The sequence below is a fragment of the Bombina bombina genome, chromosome 1 (genome assembly GCF_027579735.1).
Source record: "Bombina bombina isolate aBomBom1 chromosome 1, aBomBom1.pri, whole genome shotgun sequence".
Lineage (NCBI taxonomy): Eukaryota > Metazoa > Chordata > Amphibia > Anura > Bombinatoridae > Bombina > Bombina bombina.
In genome coordinates, this window is record NC_069499.1 from 917236400 (window position 1) to 917255602 (window position 19203).

The following is a 19203-nucleotide window of genomic DNA, read 5'->3' on the forward strand; positions in this document are numbered from 1 at the left end:
CCCGGTCGGCCGCCTCTTTGGACTCTGGGGACCGAGAGCTTTAAAATGACACCCTGGAAGTGCTGCCGCTCCACCGGGATCACCCCGAAACCGCCACCCCTAGGTATTGAGATTATGTGGGACTGTGGCTCTGATGGAGGCGCCGGTCAGTCTGGAGGGGCGGGAATGGCGGGAAAATGGTGGGATTGTCCAGGGTGTTATCAAGATGAGCTGTGTGTATAAAAGGAGTGTATGTTTAACAATAAAGTCAGTTCTTGTTTAACCTGAATGCTAGTCTGTCTAGTTATTTGGGTTGGCTCCAGCTAAAATCACTTTCCTGGGCTACATAGCAGCCTGTTCCAGGCAGAGAAAGGATCATCAGGCAGAGCTACCCAGTCTGGGCAGCTGGAGTCTGCCACAGGGTGGGACCCTGGGTACTGATGCTGTCGGGCATCAGGGGTGGTTACAGGCTGTGGTCACTTGCCAGCTACATAGCTGCAGTCGGCAGGGAGGAAGCAGGACCCCGTTTGGCAGAGCTACCCAGTCGGGGTAGCCGGGGTATCCATCACATTGGCTGGCAGCGGTGGGATCTGCTTCTTTTACAAGGTTCCTGCTGACAGAGGAGACGTACCACAGTACCACAGTAGCCAGTAAATATGGAGGCAGAGTTCCTAGGGAGAGTACAAAAGATGCTGACCGGAACAAAGGATCCTTGTTTGGAACAGGACGTTCTGGCATGGAGGAACCTTGCCCTCCAAGACCCCACAGAGGGCTTTGGCTTCGGCAGCCCTGGATTGCTGTTTACAAAAAGGACAGAGGACCCACAGTTTGGGAGCGAGACAGACCAGGGTCTGGAGGATATCTCTGGGCTCCAAAAGGAACTGCTGGATCTCTTGGAGGAGACCTGGCTGCTGGACGATCTGGATTTTATAACTGACCAGGAAGAGGCACTGGTCAAGGAATACAAGAGGCTGCTGGATCTCGCTAAGCAGCGTGCCAGGGGCATACAGATCTGGGGTGCAGCCCTCTGGGATTCATGGAGCTCGACCGTGGAGGAGTGGCAGCAAAGAAAAAGGGATTCTGATCAGCAGTCTGGCTCTGAGCTTATAGACTTGGACAAGGGATGGATGTCAATAACTCTCCCCAGCAACAGAACCCCTTCCTGGGAGAGGAGACAGTCGGTCTCTCTCCCCAGCGGCAGAGCCGGGAGAGAAGACAGTTGGTCTCTCTCCCCAGCGGCAGAGCCATCCCCTGGGAGTGGAGGTAGTCGTCCTCTCTCACCGTAAATAGAACCCCTTCCCGGGAGAGGAGACAGTCGGTCTCTCTCCCCAGCGGCAGAGCCAGGAGCCGGGAGAGGAGACAGTCGGTCTCTCTCCCCAGCGGCAGAGCCATCCCCTGGGAGCGGAGGTAGTCGTCCTCCCTCCCCGTAAACAGAACCCCTTCCTGGGAGAAGAGACAGTCGGTCTCTCTCCCCAGCGGCAGAGCCATCCCCTTGGAGCAGAGGTAGTCGTCCTCCCTCCCCGTAAACAGAACCCCTTCCTGGGAGAGGAGACAGTCAGTCTCTCTCCCCAGCGGCAGAGCCAGGAGCCGGGAGAGGAGACAGTCGGTCTCTCTCCCCAGCGGCAGAGCCATCCCCTGGGAGCGGAGGTAGTCGTCCTCCCTCCCTGTAAACAGAACCCCTTCCTGGGAGAGGAGACAGTCGGTCTCTCTCCCCAGCGGCAGAGCCATCCCCTGGGAGCGGAGGTAGTCGTCCTCCCTCCCCGTAAGCAGAACCCCTTCCTGGGAGAGGAGACAGTCGGTCTCTCTCCCCAGCGGCAGATCCATCCTTCGGGAGCGGAGGTAGTCATCCTCCCTCCCCTTACAGAGAAGCCCTTGCAGGGAGAGACGGGTATTGATATCTCTCCCCAGCGGCCGAATCCCTTTCTGGGAGAGGAGACAGTTGGTCTCTCTCCCCAGCGGCAGCACAGTTTCCCATGGAGAGGAGGTAGCAGACCTCCCTCCCCAGCGGTTGATCTCCTTCTCGGGAGAAGAGACAGACGGATTCTCCCCTCAGAAGCTTGGCAGGGTCTCTACCCTTTTCTTGTCCATGAGTATTTCTCACCGAGGGCAGGCGTTGCATTGGGCAAGGAGGATAAAAGTGTATACAGTTGGGGCCACATGTTTGGGCACCCAAGCTTTACCTGCCTCACCAAGGAGCAACCTCCCCCTCTGGTCTGGGGTGGGAATACAGCTGGGAAACCAGCACTGGCTTTGTTTGTGGGTGGGTCAGCTGGTACTCAACAGAGTGTCACTGTCAGGGTGCCAGGAATCAGACTGAGACGAGAAGTGCAAAAATAATCACACCTTTATTAATAGCAAAAAATAATAAAAAGTCCACAAGTCAAATAACAAGCCAGGAGTCAAAACCAGAGCTGGTAGTCAGAAGAGCCGAGTCAGGAGCCAAAGCGAATAGTCAGACGAGCCGGAATCAGGAACAAGGAAAACAGCAGAGTCAGGCAGCCAGGTAATACACAGGAACTCTCACAAACAGGTATGAGACAACGCAAAGGCAAAGCATACTGAACAGAGGCCCTTTAAATAATAAGTGATGACATCACAATTCTGAGACTGCATCCTGTCTCACATGGATGATGCACACCAGTCTGGCCATAAAAGGAAGTGTAGGAAATGAGCAGCATCCTCCACAATGCACCATAGTCAGGAAGAGAGGTGAGTAAAATGGCTACCAGCAGCACATGGCAAACAACAGGGAAAAAACCCTGACAGTACCCTCCCCTCAACGACCCTTCCCCCGCGGGAGGACAAAAGGCTTATTGGGGAAACGGGCATGGAAGGCACGGAGGAGGGTTGGAGCATGAACATCAGAGGAGGGAACCCAAGAATGCTCCTCCAGACCGTAGCCCCTCCAGTGAACCAAATACTGTACACGGCCCCTGGACATACGAGAGTCAATAATGCTGCTGACCTCATACTCCTCATGGTTGTCAACAAAGATAGGACGGGGACAAGGCAACACAGTGGTAAACCGATTACAAACCAATGGTTTCAAGAGGGAGACATGAAAAACATTGGAGATGCGCATAGCAGGAGGAAGGTCAAGAGCGTAGGCCACAGGATTAACCCGTCGGAGTATTTGAAAAGGACCAACATAACAGGGAGCCAATTTATTGGAAGGCACATGAAGGTTCAAGTTGCGGGAGGACAGCCAAACTCTCTCACCAACCTGGTAGGAAGGTGCGGGCAGACGCCTACGATCAGCCTGGAACTTTTGGCGCTGCATAGAACGATGAAGGCAATCCTGAATCTGCACCCACGTGGAACGGAGTTGCCAGAGATGCTCCTCCAAAGCCGGAATACCCTGAGACATGAATGAATTGGGCAACAAGGATGGTTGAAACCCATAATTCGCCATGAACGGGGATAACTTGGAGGAAGCATTAATAGCACTATTACAAGCAAACTCTGCCTAAGGAAACAGTTCAGACTAATTATTGTGGTGATCTGAGACATAGCAACGGAGGAACTGTTCCAGAGCTTGATTAGACCGTTCCGCAGCCCCATTGGATTGAGGGTTATATGCCGAGAAGAAGGAAAGCTGGATCCCCATTTGAGCACAAAAGGAACGCCAAAATCTGGAGACAAACTGGCTACCCTGGTCCGACACTATCTCCTTGGGTAACCCATGTAAACGGAAGACCTCCCGGGCAAAAATCGAAGCAAGCTCCTGAGCGGTAGGCAGCTTCATCAAGGGAATGCAATGTGACATTTCTGAAAAATGGTCAACCACCATAAGGATAACAGTATTGCCATTGGAAACAGGGAGCTTGACAATGAAGTCCATGGAAAGATGTGTCCAAGGACGCTCACCATTAGCAATAGGTTGAAGAAGACCCACAGGAAGACGTTGAAGAGTCTTATTCTGTGCATAAACTGAGCAGGAGGCAACATATGCAGCAATATCAGAACGAAGACCTGGCCACCAGAATTGTCGAGTGACAGACCAAATCATTTGGTTCTTGCCTGGGTGACCTGCGGCTTTAGGATAGTGGTAAGTGTGCAAAAGTTTAGTTTGAAGATTCTCAGGAACAAAACACTTACCACTAGGTTTCTCAGGAGGTGCATTGGTTTGTGCAGCCAGGATCTCCTCCCCCAAGGGAGAAGTCAAATTAGTACGTATGGTAGCCAAAATATGGTCAGGAGGTATAACAGGAGTAGGTACAGACTCCTCCTTGGACAGAGGCGAAAATTGTCGAGAGAGGGCATCAGCCCTAACATTCTTACTACCAGGCAGGTAGGAGACCACATAATTAAACCGAGACAAAAATAGCGCCCATCTGGCCTGTCTGGGCGACAAACGTTTTGCTTCAGATAGATAAGTTAAATTCTTGTGGTCAGTAAGAATGAGCACTGGCACGCTAGTACCCTCGAGAAGATGCCTCCATTCCTTGAGTGCAAAAATTATGGCCAGTAATTCCCTGTCGCCAATTTCATAATTGCACTCCGCTGGAGACAATTTCTTAGAGAAGAAACCACATGGATGCAAGGAACCGTCAGGCGTAGGACGTTGAGACAAGAGGGCACCTACTCCAGTCTCAGACGCATCGACCTCAAGAACGAAAGGCAGGACAGGGTTAGGATGAGCCAGAACTGAAGCGGCAGCAAAGGCAGTCTTAAGACTATCAAAGGCCTTAATGGCAGTAGGTGACCAATGGAGTGGATCATTCTCTTTACGGGTCATGTCTGTGATAGGTTTGACCAAGGAAGAAAAGTTTTTAATAAACTTTCTATAGTAATTGGCGAACCCCAAAAAACGTTGAATAGACCGAAGACCAACTGGGCGAGGCCACTGCAGAACTGCAGATAACTTGTCACGATCCATGGAAAACCCTGCAACGGAGATAACATAACCTAGGAAGGTTACTTGAGTCTGATGGAACTCACATTTCTCGAGTTTATAAAACAGGCTATTCTCACGTAGTCTCTGAAGAACCCGTGTAACATCAGAACGATGAGCCTCAAGTGTGGGTGAGTGTATGAGGATGTCGTCTAAGTACACCACAACACACTGTTGCAACATATCTCGTACGACATCATTAATAAATTCCTGAAAAACAGCAGGAGCATTACATAGGCCAAAGGGCATTACAAGATACTCATAATGCCCACTCCTGGTGTTAAATGCTGTTTTCCATTTGTGACCCTCCTTAATCCTAACGAGATTGTACGCTCCTCTCAAATCAAGTTTAGTAAAGACCGTAGCTCCCTTGAGGCGGTCAAAGAGTTCCATAATGAGCGGAATAGGGTAAGCATTCTTAATGGTAAGACGATTAAGACCCCTATAATCGATACATGGTCTTAACGCGCCACCCTTTTTCTTCACAAAGAAGAAGCTAGCCCCTGCAGGAGAGCAGGATTTGCGGATGATTCCCCGCGACAGAGCATTGGCAACATACTCCTCCATAGCACAATTCTCTGCAACAGACAGAGGGTACACCCGGCCCCGAGGAGGAATGGCTCCGGGTTGCAGGTCTATGGCACAATCGTAAGACCGGTGAGGAGGCAACGTACCGGCATGCACCTTGTCAAACACCTCTAGGAACGCTCTGTACTCCTCTGGCAATTGAGATACCGAAGAAGTGCACAAGACTTTAACTGGTTTCCGAAAACAAGTGGAAATACATTGCGGGGACCACGACAAAATTTCGGACCTGCGCCAGTCGAGACTGGGATTGTACTTTTGGAGCCAGGGATAACCCAGAACAACCGGAAAATGCGGAGAGTTTATCACCTGGAACTGGAGGGTTTCAAAATGGAGAACCCCAACAGCCATGGACAATGGAGCAGTTTTGTGAGTAACAAGTGCGGGCTGAAGGGGCCTGCCATCAATGGCCTCAATAGCAAACGGAACGGACCGAGGCAAAACAGGAATGGAGTGCTTTGATACGAAAGCACTATCAATGAAATAGCCCGCAGCACCGGAGTCAACAAGAGCCTGAGTGACTATGGAGGAGTCCACCCAGGAAAGGACAACCGTGACAAAAGGTTTCTCCTTAAGCGGTTCCGGGGACGAGGATAAACCACCCAAGGTCTGCCCCCGACAGGACCTTAGGTGTGAGCGTTTCCCGGCCGTGTAGGACAAGACTTCAAAAAGTGGCCCTGTAACCCACAATAGAGGCAGAGCCCCTCCCTCCTCCTAAAGGCCCTCTCCGCCACGGAGAGACGCGTGAATCCCAACTGCATTGGCTCAGCAGTACCTGGTGACTCGGGAGCAGGAGGCATGAGAGGAGAGGGAGGCATGGGTGGGAAAGAACACGTAGGAGACAACGGAACAGGAGGCTTCCGCAAGCGCTCCTTGAAAGAGGGCCTCTCAATGAGTCTGATGTCAATTAGGATAAAAAAAGACACCAATGCCTCAAGATCCTCTGGTAAATCACTGGCAGCAACTACGTCTTTAATCACATCAGAGAGCCCATGAAAGAAGGCGGCAACAAGGGCTTCATTGTTCCAACCTACCTCTGCGGGAAGCGTACGGAACTCAATAGCATACAGAGCAACAGATCTTGTACCTTGCTGAATGGACATGAGTCTTTTAGCAGCAGAGGAGGAGCGAGCCGGAACATCAAATACCCTTCGAAAGGAGGCCACAAATTCAGGGTAATTTGAAATCACAGGTTTATTAGTCTCCCACAAGGGATTAGCCCAGGCAAGAGCTGTGTCAGAGAGTAACAAGATGAGAAATCCCACCTTAGCTCTGTCAGAGGGAAACACCTGAGGTAACATCTCAAAGTAAATACCCACCTGGTTCAAAAACCCTCTACACTGAATAGGATCACCTCCATATCGCTGAGGTAGAGATGCAGAACCGGACATGCTCCTGGTAGGCATAGGTGCAGCAGCGGAAACAGGAGCAGCCATAACTTGCGGGACACTTTGGTCCAAATGTGCAGTGCGAGTCAGCAGGATTTGCAGGGCTAGTGCAAATTGATCCAAGCGGTGATCCTGTTCATCCATCCTGGAAATGATGGCAGGTAAGGTGGATTATTAGCACCATCAGGATTCATGGCCTTTGCGTAATGTCAGGGTGCCAGGAATCAGACTGAGACGAGAAGTGCAAAAATAATCACACCTTTATTAATAGCAAAAAATAATAAAAAGTCCACAAGTCAAATAACAAGCCAGGAGTCAAAACCAGAGCTGGTAGTCAGACGAGCCAAGTCAGGAGCCAAAGCGAATAGTCAGACGAGCCGGAATCAGGAACAAGGAAAACAGCAGAGTCAGGAACAAGCCAGGGATCAGGAACCAGGAAGGATATCAGGCAGCCAGGTAATAAACAGGAACTCTCACAAACAGGTCTGAGACTACGCAAAGGCAAAACATACTGAACAGAGGCCCTTTAATTAATAAGTGATGACATCACAATTCTGAGACTGCATCCTGTCTCACATGGATGATGCACACCAGTCTGGCCATAAAAGGAAGTGTAGGAAATGAGCAGCATCCTCCACAATGCACCATAGTCAGGAAGAGAGGTGAGTAAAATGGCTGCCAGCAGCACATGGCAGACAACAGGGAAAAACCCCTGACAGTCACAAAGGGAGCCAGTTTAGCTATGGAACTTAAGGACACTGGAACTTGTGGAGCAGCAATTGTTTAGGAGCCGGCTTTAGCAAACTTGCTTGGGACTTTGCATTATGTGACTATCCCTGCGCCCAGGGCGCAAGGTTTAAACGCCAGCAGGAACCCCACAGGATGCCCCAAGCTCTGGAGAGATGGGATTACCTCTACCAGCAACCGAGAAGTGGAGGGCCACCGTCGGACAGCCCCAGGCCGACCTGTTAAGGGTCTAGCCGGGTCTGCTGAACTGGAGGGGGGGGGAGATGTCAGGGATACCAGACAGCTAAGGCTACCCCCCACCCCCCTACAACCTCACTCCTGTTGTTTCTCAGTGGTTTTGGGCTCCCCAGAGCAACCACAATCTCTGGAAGCTTTTTGGTTGCATGGTTTTGTGTTCCAAACTTGTTTAGAAAAGAGCTGCTGTATGACCAGGAAAACCCTCCTAGGCTGGCTGGGCTCCTGGAACTCCCGGTCGGCCGACTCACAACGGACACCCGCCTAACCCCTCTCAGGCTTCCCAGGCTCCTGGAACTCCCGGTCGGCCGCAGGACAGCAGGACACCCGCTAACTTTACCCCTGGTCGCTCCAGCAACCATGTGCCCCAGAGCTCCGCTCTTTTGGGGATTAGTAGCCCCTAAGGAGGACAAGAGGTGGGGGAATTACCGGAGGGGAGCTCCTTTGGGAACCAGGGGTTTTGGACACCCCTAACCCCATAACTTCAACGGACTGTAACTCCGGTCCCCAGTAACGAATCATGCTGATTTTTAGACTGTGAAATCTGGGGACCGAAAGCTTTAAAATGAAACCCTGGAAGTGCCCGGATCACCCCAAAACCGCCACCCCTAGGTATTGAGATTATGTGGGACTGTGGCTCCTATGGAGGCGCCGGTCAGTCTGGAGGGGCGGGAATGGCGGGAAAATAGTGGGATTGTCCAGGGTGTTATCAAGATGAGCTGTGTGTATAAAAGGAGTGTATGTTTTACAATAAAGCCAGTTCTTGTTTAACCTGAATGCTAGTCTGTCTAGTTATTTGGGTTGGCTCCAGCTAAAATCACTTTCCCGGGCTACATAGCAGCCTGTTCCAGGCAGAGAAAGGATCATCAGGCAGAGCTACCCAGTCTGGGTAGCTGGAGTCTGCCATAGGGGCATCAGGGGTGGCTACAGGCTGTGGTCACTTGCAGGCTGTGGTCACTTGCCAGCTACATAGCTGCAGTCAGCAGGGAGGAAGCAGGACACCGTTTGTCGGAGCTACCCAGTCGGGGTAGCCGGGGTATCCGTCACACCCCTAACTTTAACATAATTACAATTGAGCTAAATTAAAGTTACAATTATTAACTAAATAATACCTATTTAAAACTAAATACATACTTACCTGTGAAATAAAACCTAAGCTAGCTACAATATAACTAATAGTTATATTGTAGCTAGCTTAGGTTTTATTTTTATTTCACAGGTAAGTTTGTATTTATTTTAACTAGGTATACTAGATAATAAATAGTTATTAACTATTTACTAACTACCTAGTTAAAATAAATACAAACCTACCTGTGAAATAAAACCTAAGCTACCTTACACTAAAACCTAACATTACAAAAAGTAAAAAAAACTACCATTACAAAAAATAAAAAACACGAAAATTACAAAAAGTAAAAAAACCTACCATTACAAAAATAACAAACGAAATTATCTAAAACAATAAAAAATATTCCTATTCTAATACCCTGTTTAAAAAAGAAAAGAAAAAAAAAAAAAAAAGCCTAATCTATAATAAACTACCAAGGGCCCTTAAAAGGGCCTTTTGTAGGGCATTGCCCTAAAGATAACAGCTCTTTTCCTACAAAAGAAAAACAAACACCCTCTAACAGTATACAAATCCCATACCCACAAAATAAAAATAAAGTAAAACCTAATCTACCCATTAAAAGGGCATTCAGCTCTTTTTCCTGCCCTTAAAAGAGCATTCGGCTCTTTTATGAAATGCCCAACCCCTAATCTAAAAATAAAAACCAACCCCAAAACGAAAAAAAAAATTACACAAAATAACAAACGAATTATCCAAAATAATAAAAATTATTCCTATTCTAATACCCATTTTAAACAAAAACACCCCAAAATAAAAGAAACCTAATCTAGAATAAACTACCAAGAGATGTTAAAAGGGCATTTTGTAGGGCATTGCACTAAAGATATCAGCTCTTTTTCTAAAAAAAATACAAAGACCCACTAACATTACAAACCCCCACCCCCACCCCCAAAATAAAAAAATCTATCTAAAAAACCTAATCGACCCATTGCCCTGAAAAGGGCATTTGTATGGGCATTGCCCATACAAATAGTGCAATAGTGCAAGAATGCTTCTATTTTATGGTCTTTTGGTAGAAGTAATGACTGTTAATAGTAAAAGCTTTGTAAATATATGTGCACATGTATTATTTATTTAAATTAGACACTAGCTAATCAATTTTGAATAGTGATGCAGAATGTTTTCTGGTACAAATTCGAAAGTAAAATAATTATTTTATTCTTTAACATTTTTAAAAGTCTGTTTTTGCATATTGCTTTACTTCATGTGACATCTCTTCCTATGACATCTCTTACGATGATGTCACTGAAAATACTGCAAATGATGAAATTCAAAGTTGATAGGATTATGTTTTCTATGGTTAGGAGAGTCTGTATTTTTGTATTGATGTGTTATTAACCATCTAATGCAGTAGTCTCAAAGTACAGGCCCTGGGGCCATATGCGGCCCTCAAGATAATTTAATCTGGCCCTCCCTTGTTTATTAGGTAAATTATTATTTTTCCCCATCCATTGTTTTAGGGTTCTAAGAGGTATAACAAGTTGATGTTCAATACATGCACTCATTAGATAAATATAAAGACATGCAGGCATTGTCCAGTAAAACTACCATTATTTACTGCTTAGATAAATGTCACTTTTTATTCAGTTCCAGGATGATCACTTCACGTAGAACTCACAAGATAAAAATACACTGTGGATGTCTATTGTGGACTACAACTCCCACCATGCACTTCTACTTGAGTAAATGTCACTTCCAGTTTCTAATATATCCAGTTCCAGTGTTCTGTCGAGAACTCCAATTCCTCGAAAACTCCAATCTGACGTCACTTCCGGTGACTCTTCTATTTTTACTATCTGTTTTTGCCTGTCTTGCGGGGAGCACTGCCGATCCTCTGGCATACACTCCAAGTAAACCTTGGGGAATGAGGTTTACAAGGGGGCTTTGCCCCCCTTAAACCCCCCAGACAGAGGCAAAATAGATAGTGAAGATAGGCGATTACAGTGCCCATCTGATCTGGTTGTGAATCCTATCACTCACTGAGACACGAACCAATCAGATGTATGGAATTACCGTAAGTGACATCAGATTGGAGTTTTCTGTGTATTGGAGTTCTCAATAGCACACCAGAGCACTCTGTTCAAGTGGCCCCATGGGAGAAGAACACTTGGCCAGTGCCCCCCCAGATACAATGAGCTTGATACCCCTACTCTAATGACTAGACAGCTATGTATATAAATATATATATTTATAGAGAGAGAGACAGACGGATAGCTATAGTGTATTATTTAAATATAGCAAACTCCTACAGGAATATTGTTATTATTAATGAATGGGCTAACATATAATGTTTATGCTGTGTTACCATATAGCCAGAATGTGTTCCAGAGACTGGTATTGTCATTATGGGGTAGGTGTTAGAGCTTGGTGCTGTAATCTGTTTAATAAGATATGAATAAGTCTAAATTATACTACTACTATCAAATGGGTGTGTTTTGATCACAAAACTGCGTGGGGGAAGCAGTTGGACAGTAGGTTGTCAATACTCTGGTAACCTGCTTGCTTGCTCTGCTGCAAAGTGTCCCTGGACATTTGTTTTAAATGTTGACAACTATGCACCTCTATGTGTATAACCCCCACACAAATACATAGTAGAAGTACCAGTCAGGAAACAGAGCAATGTGGGTCCTGAGCGGAAAATGCTGTAGAGTGCTTACCCAATCAACAGTGCTGGTTACACAGCTGGGTCATGTGACTAGCTCTGCTTATTGAATCCAGCGGCGGTTTCCACTCAGGACCTGCAGTACTCTGCAGGGATTAACCCCTTGGTGACCGATGACGTGTCAGGCACGTCCTACAAAAAAATACAGTTAAGGACCAAGGACGTGCCTGACACGTCCTCTGGGGTTTCAAGCACTGGAAGCGATTGTGATCGCTTCCAGCTGCTTTCAGGGTTTTGCAGCGATATCTCGATGTTGAGGCATCATGCAATACCCTTTACTAACTACTGATGCAGACAATGGTGACGATCTTTGGTGGGTGGTAGCCATAGCAGAGAGCTGGGTGGGTGGGCGGCCCATCACTGGAGGAGACGGGAGGGGGCGTGTGGGGTGGGAGGGGGCGGTGGGATTGCTCCTGCCCCGGCATGTGAGTACCGGAAAGTTTGGAGAGGGGGGAATCAGGATTGGTAAATGGATCTGGGAGGGGTGCAGGGTATTAAGGGGGGGACCTACACTACAGAAAGGGGTCTTTTAAAAATAAAACAAAAGTGTCCAAAACATGTTACAAGATGGCGGCAAGTAGTTAGAGGGGGGAGAGTTATAGAGCTGTTTGGGGGGGTTCAGAGAGGTTGGGGGCTAAGGGGGGATCCTACACTGCAAAAAAAAATATAAAATATATATATATATATATATATATATATGTATATATATATATATATATATATATATATATATATATATATATATATATATATATATATATATATATTAAAAAGGCTTTTATAAGGCTTTTATTTTAGTACTGGCAGACTTTCTGCCAGTACTTAAGATGGGGATGACAATTATGGGGTAAGGGAGGGAAGAGAGCTGTTTGAGAGTGGTCAGGGAGGGATCAGGTGGTGCGATGTGTCAGGTGGAAAGCTGATCTCTACACTAAAGCTAAAATTAACCCTACAAGCTCCCTAATTAACCCCTTCACTGCTGGGCATAATACACATGTGGTGCGCAGCGGCATTTAGCGGTCTTCTAATTACCAAAAGCCAAAGCCATATATGTCTGCTATTTCTGAACAAAGGGGATCCCAGAGAGGCATTTACAACCATTTGTGCCATAATTGCACAAGCTGTTTGTAAATAATTTCAGTGAGAGACCTAAAGTTTGTGAAAAAGTGTAAGATTTTTTTATTTGATTTTGGTGGTGAAATGGTGGCATGAAATATACCAAAATGGGCCTATATCAATACTTTGGGTTGTCTACTACACTACAATAAAATTAACCCTACAAGCTATCTAATTAACCCCTTCACTGCTGGGCATAATACATGTGTGTTGCTCAGCGGCATTTAGTGGCCTTCTAATTACCAAAAAGCAATGCCAAAGCTATATATGTCTGCTATTTCTGAACAAAGGGGATCCCAGAGAAGCATTTACAATAATAATTGCAAAAGCTGTTTGTAAATAATTACAGTGAGAAACCTAAAGTTTGTGAAAAAATTAACAATTTTTTTTATTTGACCGCATTTGGCGGTGAAATGGTGGCATGAAATATACCAAAATAGGACTAGATCAATACTTTGGGTTGTCTACTAAAAAAAAGATATATACATGTGAAGGGTTATTCAGGGATTCCTGACAGATATCAGTGTTACAATGTAACTTGCTAATTTTGAGAAAAAAAATGCTTTGGAAATAGCAAAGTGCCACTTGTATTTATTGCCCTATAACTTGCAAAAAGCAAAGAACATGTAAACATTGGGTATTTCTAAACTCAGGACAAAATTTAGAAACTATTTAGCATGGGTGTTTTTTAGTGGTTGTAGATGTGTAACAGATTTTGGGGGTCAAAGTTAGAAAAAGTGTGTTTTTTTTCCCATTTTTTCATCATATTTAATAAAAAAAAAAATTGTAGCAAATTATAAGATATGATGAAAATAATGGTATCTTTCGAAAGTCCATTTAATGCCGAGAAAAAAGGTATATAATATGTGTGGGTACAGTAAATGAGTAAGAGGAAATTTACAGCTAAACACAAACACTGCAGAAATGTAAAAATAGCCCTGGTCCCAAACGGTAAGAAAATTAAAAAGTGCTGTGGTCACTAAGGGGTTAAAGGGACATGAAACCCAGATTTTTTCTTTCATGACTTAGAAAGAACATGCACTTTTAGTCAACTTTCAAACTTACTTCTATTATCTAATTTGCTTCTTTCATTCTCTTAATATCCTTTGTTGAAAAATATATTTAAATAGTCTGTGACTGCTGATTGGTGGCTGCACATAGATGCCTTGTGTGATTGGCTCACCGATGTGCATTGCTATTACTTCAACAAAGGATATCTGAAGAATGAAGCAAATTAAATTGTAGAAGAAAAATTGGAATGTTGTTTAAAATTATATTCTCTACCTGAATCATGAAAGAGAAATATTGGGTTTCATGTCCCTTTTAAAACAGGTGCAAGGTCACTACTTACTAGTCTTAAAATTACATGTTCTAACAAATAAGAGCACGTCATTTTTTTGGCTATAATGAACTTTTAACGTATTTATAAAAAAAAAAAACGTTGAAAAATCACAATTGTTTTGAATGCAATGACAATTAAATGTTCACTTTATGTACAATTTAGCTGCCAAAATAATATAATGGCTTAGGTAGACAAATGTCTGGGTTTCTGAGAAGCCTATTTACTAAATGTGAGAATCTTTAGTTAGAATTATCCATAAAATAAAACAGGGAGGTCTCTTAAACCTTTATGTACATGACAATAATCATTTCTATCCGTTGGACGTGATGCACTAGTCGAAAGTGATGTAAACAACCGTTCTGACCCTTAATGCGGCAACCACACAGTATGCTGTAAAATTCCGTTTTTAAACAAAGAACATAACATAATTAATAACCCCATATTGACCTTCGTATGTTAATACGTATGGGTGTAAACTAATACTTTTGTATTACCGATTAGCACGAGCTTGTTAAAGGATTTGACAAGTGACGTCTAACACAGTAGACAATATTTTTAAACGTCATCTGGGAGCGCCGGAAGTGACAGCACGTTGTATTGCTCTGTGATAATGTGTGAAGTGGAGGAGTCGTATTCTGAATATATTCAGGAAAAAGAGCAGAAGAAAAAGTGAGAATGGGGTCAGAGGGGGAGGGCGGTTTTCACTACTATTTGTGATGACAAACTCAAGGATTTATGTTAAACCCCATAGCTTTAATTGTACATGATGATGCTCTAACTGGGTTTTAACTATATATTTACAAAACTACGAGTCTGTTCTACACATAAATAAATATACAATTTTAGCTGGATGTGTGGCATTGTAGGTCACGTTTTCATTTTTGTTAATTTTTAAAATGATGTAAAAACTAAATGTACAAGCCACTAAACTTTGTCAGCATTTTTTTTTTTTTATTTAAAACGTAAATAACAATAGTGGTTGTAACATAAAATTCTTAATTATGAAACAACTTTGCAATATACGAGTATGTATTTTGTCCCAAAGTAAAAATTAAACTTGAATGATTCATTGAGACAGTGTGATTTTAAGATACATTTAACTTTATTCCTGTTATCAAATTTACTTTGTTGAAACTAATATGCAGCTATCCTCATCAGAAGCAATGCTAGCTGGTAATTGGTAGCTACACACAATTGTCTCTGTTCACTGACTCACCAGATGTGTTTTTTATGTAGTACATTCTTGCTCTGGATTTGACTTTAACTTTGTGTTTAATCCCTTTGCAGGAGTTAACTCGCAATAGTTCAATAATAAAATTCTATAACATATCAGAGCATTTTCTTTTTTTTCTTCACCTTTATATCCCTTTCAGTCTGAAAATTGGGGATTTTATAGTCCTGAAAACTGCACATGGCAGGCTTCACACCTAACCTTGCCACATATCATACTCTAGTTTGCCCCCTTTTTCCCCCCTTCTTTTTCTGCTAAAGCTAACAATAGAGTTTTTTTTAATACAATGACAGTGGCAAGTCCTCTTATCTCAAGCCTCAAGTTCAGTTTGGCTCCTCCAAATAAGAAAAGTGGTGGGTGGAGTTTGACAATTTAAAAACAATTGCAGCAAACAAGGTGTTAGTATGTTCTAAAATGGTTCAAACTCTACTTATATGCTAATCTGTTGAAAGTATATAAAATATAATTACAAGGTGTCCCTTTAAAGTTACATGAAAGTCAGAGTTAAACTTTCATGGCTTAGATAGAGGATTACATTTTAAGAGGCTTTTCTATTTCCTTTGGTTATAAAATTTGCTTAATTCTTTCAATATCCTTTATCAAAAACATATCTAGATAATGCACTACCAAACAATAGCTGGTGATTGTGGTTACACACATATGCCTCTTATAATTGGCTAAACAGATATGTTCAGTTAGGTCCCAACAGTGTATTGCTGTTCTGGAGCTGATTTGAACTTGTTTAACCTGTTTAGCGTGGTTATGGGCAAACAAAAGTGCACCAATCAATTGCTGTAACACATGATTATAAATCTTTATGTCATTCTAAGATACTCAACATTACAATATTGTATATCTGGCAGTATAAAATGATACCTGTTTAATATATTTCAGCCTTGCACAGACATGCATGAAGTGCAAAGAACAACCTGCTGCTTTGATCATCCGTGTAGGAGATGCCTTCTGCAAGTAAGACTTCTGTGCCATAACCTTCTTTTTGTACTTACAACTAAAATAAAACATGTTTTAAATGATGAATATACATATCATGATTTTATTGATATTATGAAATACATCTAAACTACAGATTGATTATTTTTTATTTTAGGTCCTGCTTCAAGGAGTATTTTGTGCACAAGTTTAGAGCCATGCTTGGCAAGAACAGAATTGTCTATCCAGGAGAGAAGGTATCTAGTAGCAAGAGAAGATGTTGGGATATATGTTAACTGTGTCATTGGTTATGATGGACATTGTCCTAATCAGAAAAAATATCATTTAATTATTTTATAGTGTGAGGCCACATAGTGATGTATTATATTAGTACATTACTAACAGGCCTAAATATCTGTATCTCTCTCTCTCTCTCTCTCTCTCTCTCTCTCTCTCTCTCTCTCTCTCTCTCTCTCTCTCTCTCTCTCTCTCTCTTTCTCTTTCTCTTTCTCTTTCTCTTTCTCTTTCTCTTTCTCTTTCTCTTTCTCTTTCTCTTTCTCTTTCTCTTTCTCTTTCTCTTTCTCTTTCTCTTTCTCTTTCTCTTTCTCTTTCTCTTTCTCTTTCTCTTTCTCTTTCTCTTTCTCTTTCTCTTTCTCTTTCTCTTTCTCTTTCTCTTTCTCTCTCTCTTTCTTTCTCTCTCTTTCTTTCTCTCTCTTTCTTTCTCTCTCTTTCTTTCTCTCTCTTTCTTTCTCTCTCTTTCTTTCTCTCTCTTTCTTTCTCTCTCTTTCTTTCTCTCTCTTTCTTTCTCTCTCTTTCTTTCTCTCTCTTTCTTTCTCTCTCTTTCTTTCTCTCTCTTTCTTTCTCTCTCTTTCTTTCTCTCTCTTTCTTTCTCTCTCTTTCTTTCTCTCTCTTTCTTTCTCTCTCTTTCTTTCTCTCTCTTTCTTTCTCTCTCTTTCTTTCTCTCTCTTTCTTTCTCTCTCTTTCTTTCTCTCTCTTTCTTTCTCTCTCTTTCTTTCTCTCTCTTTCTTTCTCTCTCTTTCTTTCTCTCTCTTTCTTTCTCTCTCTTTCTTTCTCTCTCTTTCTTTCTCTCTCTTTCTTTCTCTCTCTTTCTTTCTCTCTCTTTCTTTCTCTCTCTTTCTTTCTCTCTCTTTCTTTCTCTCTCTTTCTTTCTCTCTTTTTCTTTCTCTCTTTTTCTTTCTCTCTTTTTCTTTCTCTCTTTTTCTTTCTCTCTTTTTCTTTCTCTCTTTTTCTTTCTCTCTTTTTCTTTCTCTCTTTTTCTTTCTCTCTTTTTCTTTCTCTCTTTTTCTTTCTCTCTTTTTCTTTTTCTCTTTTTCTTTTTCTCTTTTTTTCTCTCTTTCTCTTTTTTTCTCTCCCTTCAAGCAAAGGATAACAAGAGAAGGAAGCAAATTAATTAATAGAAGTAAATTGGAAAGTTGTAAAAAAATGGTATGCTCTGTCTAAATCATGAAATATTTTTTTTTAGGTTTCATGTACCTTTAAAAAAACAATGAATGATGGTTATATGTTACATTAATCTTTTCTGAAGAATCCTGATGTTTAGACTGCTTTCCCATGTCGCACATTGTCTCTTAGAACTACTGTGTTTTCAGGTTCTTTTGGCATATTCTGGAGGCCCCTCATCTAGTGCCATGATCCAGCAAGTGCAAGAGGTACATTTCTCTTATTATTCATTTCTAATGTTCTAATTCATTGTTATTTTAAACTAGGGTTTTACAAACCCTGGTATCCATTGCTCCTAAAATGTTACTTGCTGTTCCTATCTTTTTGTATAACTCTACCTATGTGTACATACAAAGATCCCTATCTGGCTACAAAACAATGTGTTTCTAGCGCTTCAGTATTTTCACTGGCCCTTGTTTGGTATAAATTTGTCATCTCCTGATTTTTAATTTTTTTTTTTTCTTCTGCAAATCTAACCAATACATTTTTTTTTTTTTCATTTTTTTTTTAAACGAACCAGTGCATGAACAGAAAAATAACAAACTGTTTATTTTATATACGATCACAATAGTTTAATAGGCTTTAAAACTGGGGTTTTGCTGTATATGGAATGCAGGCTGTTTCTGCAGTTACGGCAAACACACACTAAGGGAGTTACCATTAGATGATGCTAACATGGAACAAATCACTGAGATTTGAGTTGTTTTTGGCATGCATCCTCCAGTAATACCATAGTAAACAATGTTTCACTGTCACTTTTAGTATGTTTGTTTGTTTTTCAAGTACCATTAACATGTCATTGTGGGACATAGCAAGTATATTCTCCTTTAGTTTTTTTGTGGCCCGAAAAAAGATTTGAATATAGTAGCACTATATAAATAAATGTAATAATTAGTCATGTTTTGCAGGGATTGAGTCGTGAGGCTCCGAAGAAATTACGGTTTCATCCTGGAATCCTCTTCATTGATGGTAACACATTTTACCCACTGCTTTTCAGGTGATTCTGCAATGTTATCTCACTAACTGAGCTGTCTCCTCTTGTTGCAGAAGGAGCCGTTTGTGGTCAAAGCTGGGAGGAGCGGCAGCGGACCAGCGCTGAGGTTCAAAGTGTGTTAGAGAAGACGGCATTTCCATATCGTATAATTCAATTGGAACAGGTAAGACTACAATACAGATCTGTTTTGTCTGCTGTAGAAAACAGAAACGTATCCCAACATATTGTACTGGATATAAATAATGATATATGGTGTAATTATACATTGTGTGTACTGTGTTGCTAAATGTACAGTCTCAGAAGATAATGTAAAGCTATTACATTATTACACAGAGTTTACCTTATTTCATGATTTGGTGGTTAAAGGGTTGATTCAGTTCTAAAATTAAATATCTTTGCAATATGTTAAAAATAGACAAAATAATATCTCACAAGGTAATTTACATTTTTAAGAATACTAATGTAAATACTAATGTGTTAAAAAGTAACTAAGGGCTTAATGGTCTAAACC

At 42.5% G+C, this 19203-nt stretch overlaps 1 protein-coding gene across 1 annotated transcript in view; it reads left to right on the forward strand.

The window, feature by feature from the left end:
• Positions 1-14658: 14658 nt before the first annotated feature.
• The window catches only part of CTU2 (cytosolic thiouridylase subunit 2), a 51418-nt gene continuing 46873 nt past the window's right edge, over positions 14659-19203 (forward strand). Inside the window, exons 1-6 of the mRNA XM_053705285.1 lie at positions 14659-14745; positions 16202-16276; positions 16416-16494; positions 17848-17907; positions 18607-18667; positions 18746-18855. Coding sequence (XP_053561260.1) covers positions 14687-14745; positions 16202-16276; positions 16416-16494; positions 17848-17907; positions 18607-18667; positions 18746-18855 — 444 coding nt within the window. The 5' untranslated portion in view covers positions 14659-14686. The remainder of the gene's footprint in view (positions 14746-16201; positions 16277-16415; positions 16495-17847; positions 17908-18606; positions 18668-18745; positions 18856-19203) is intronic.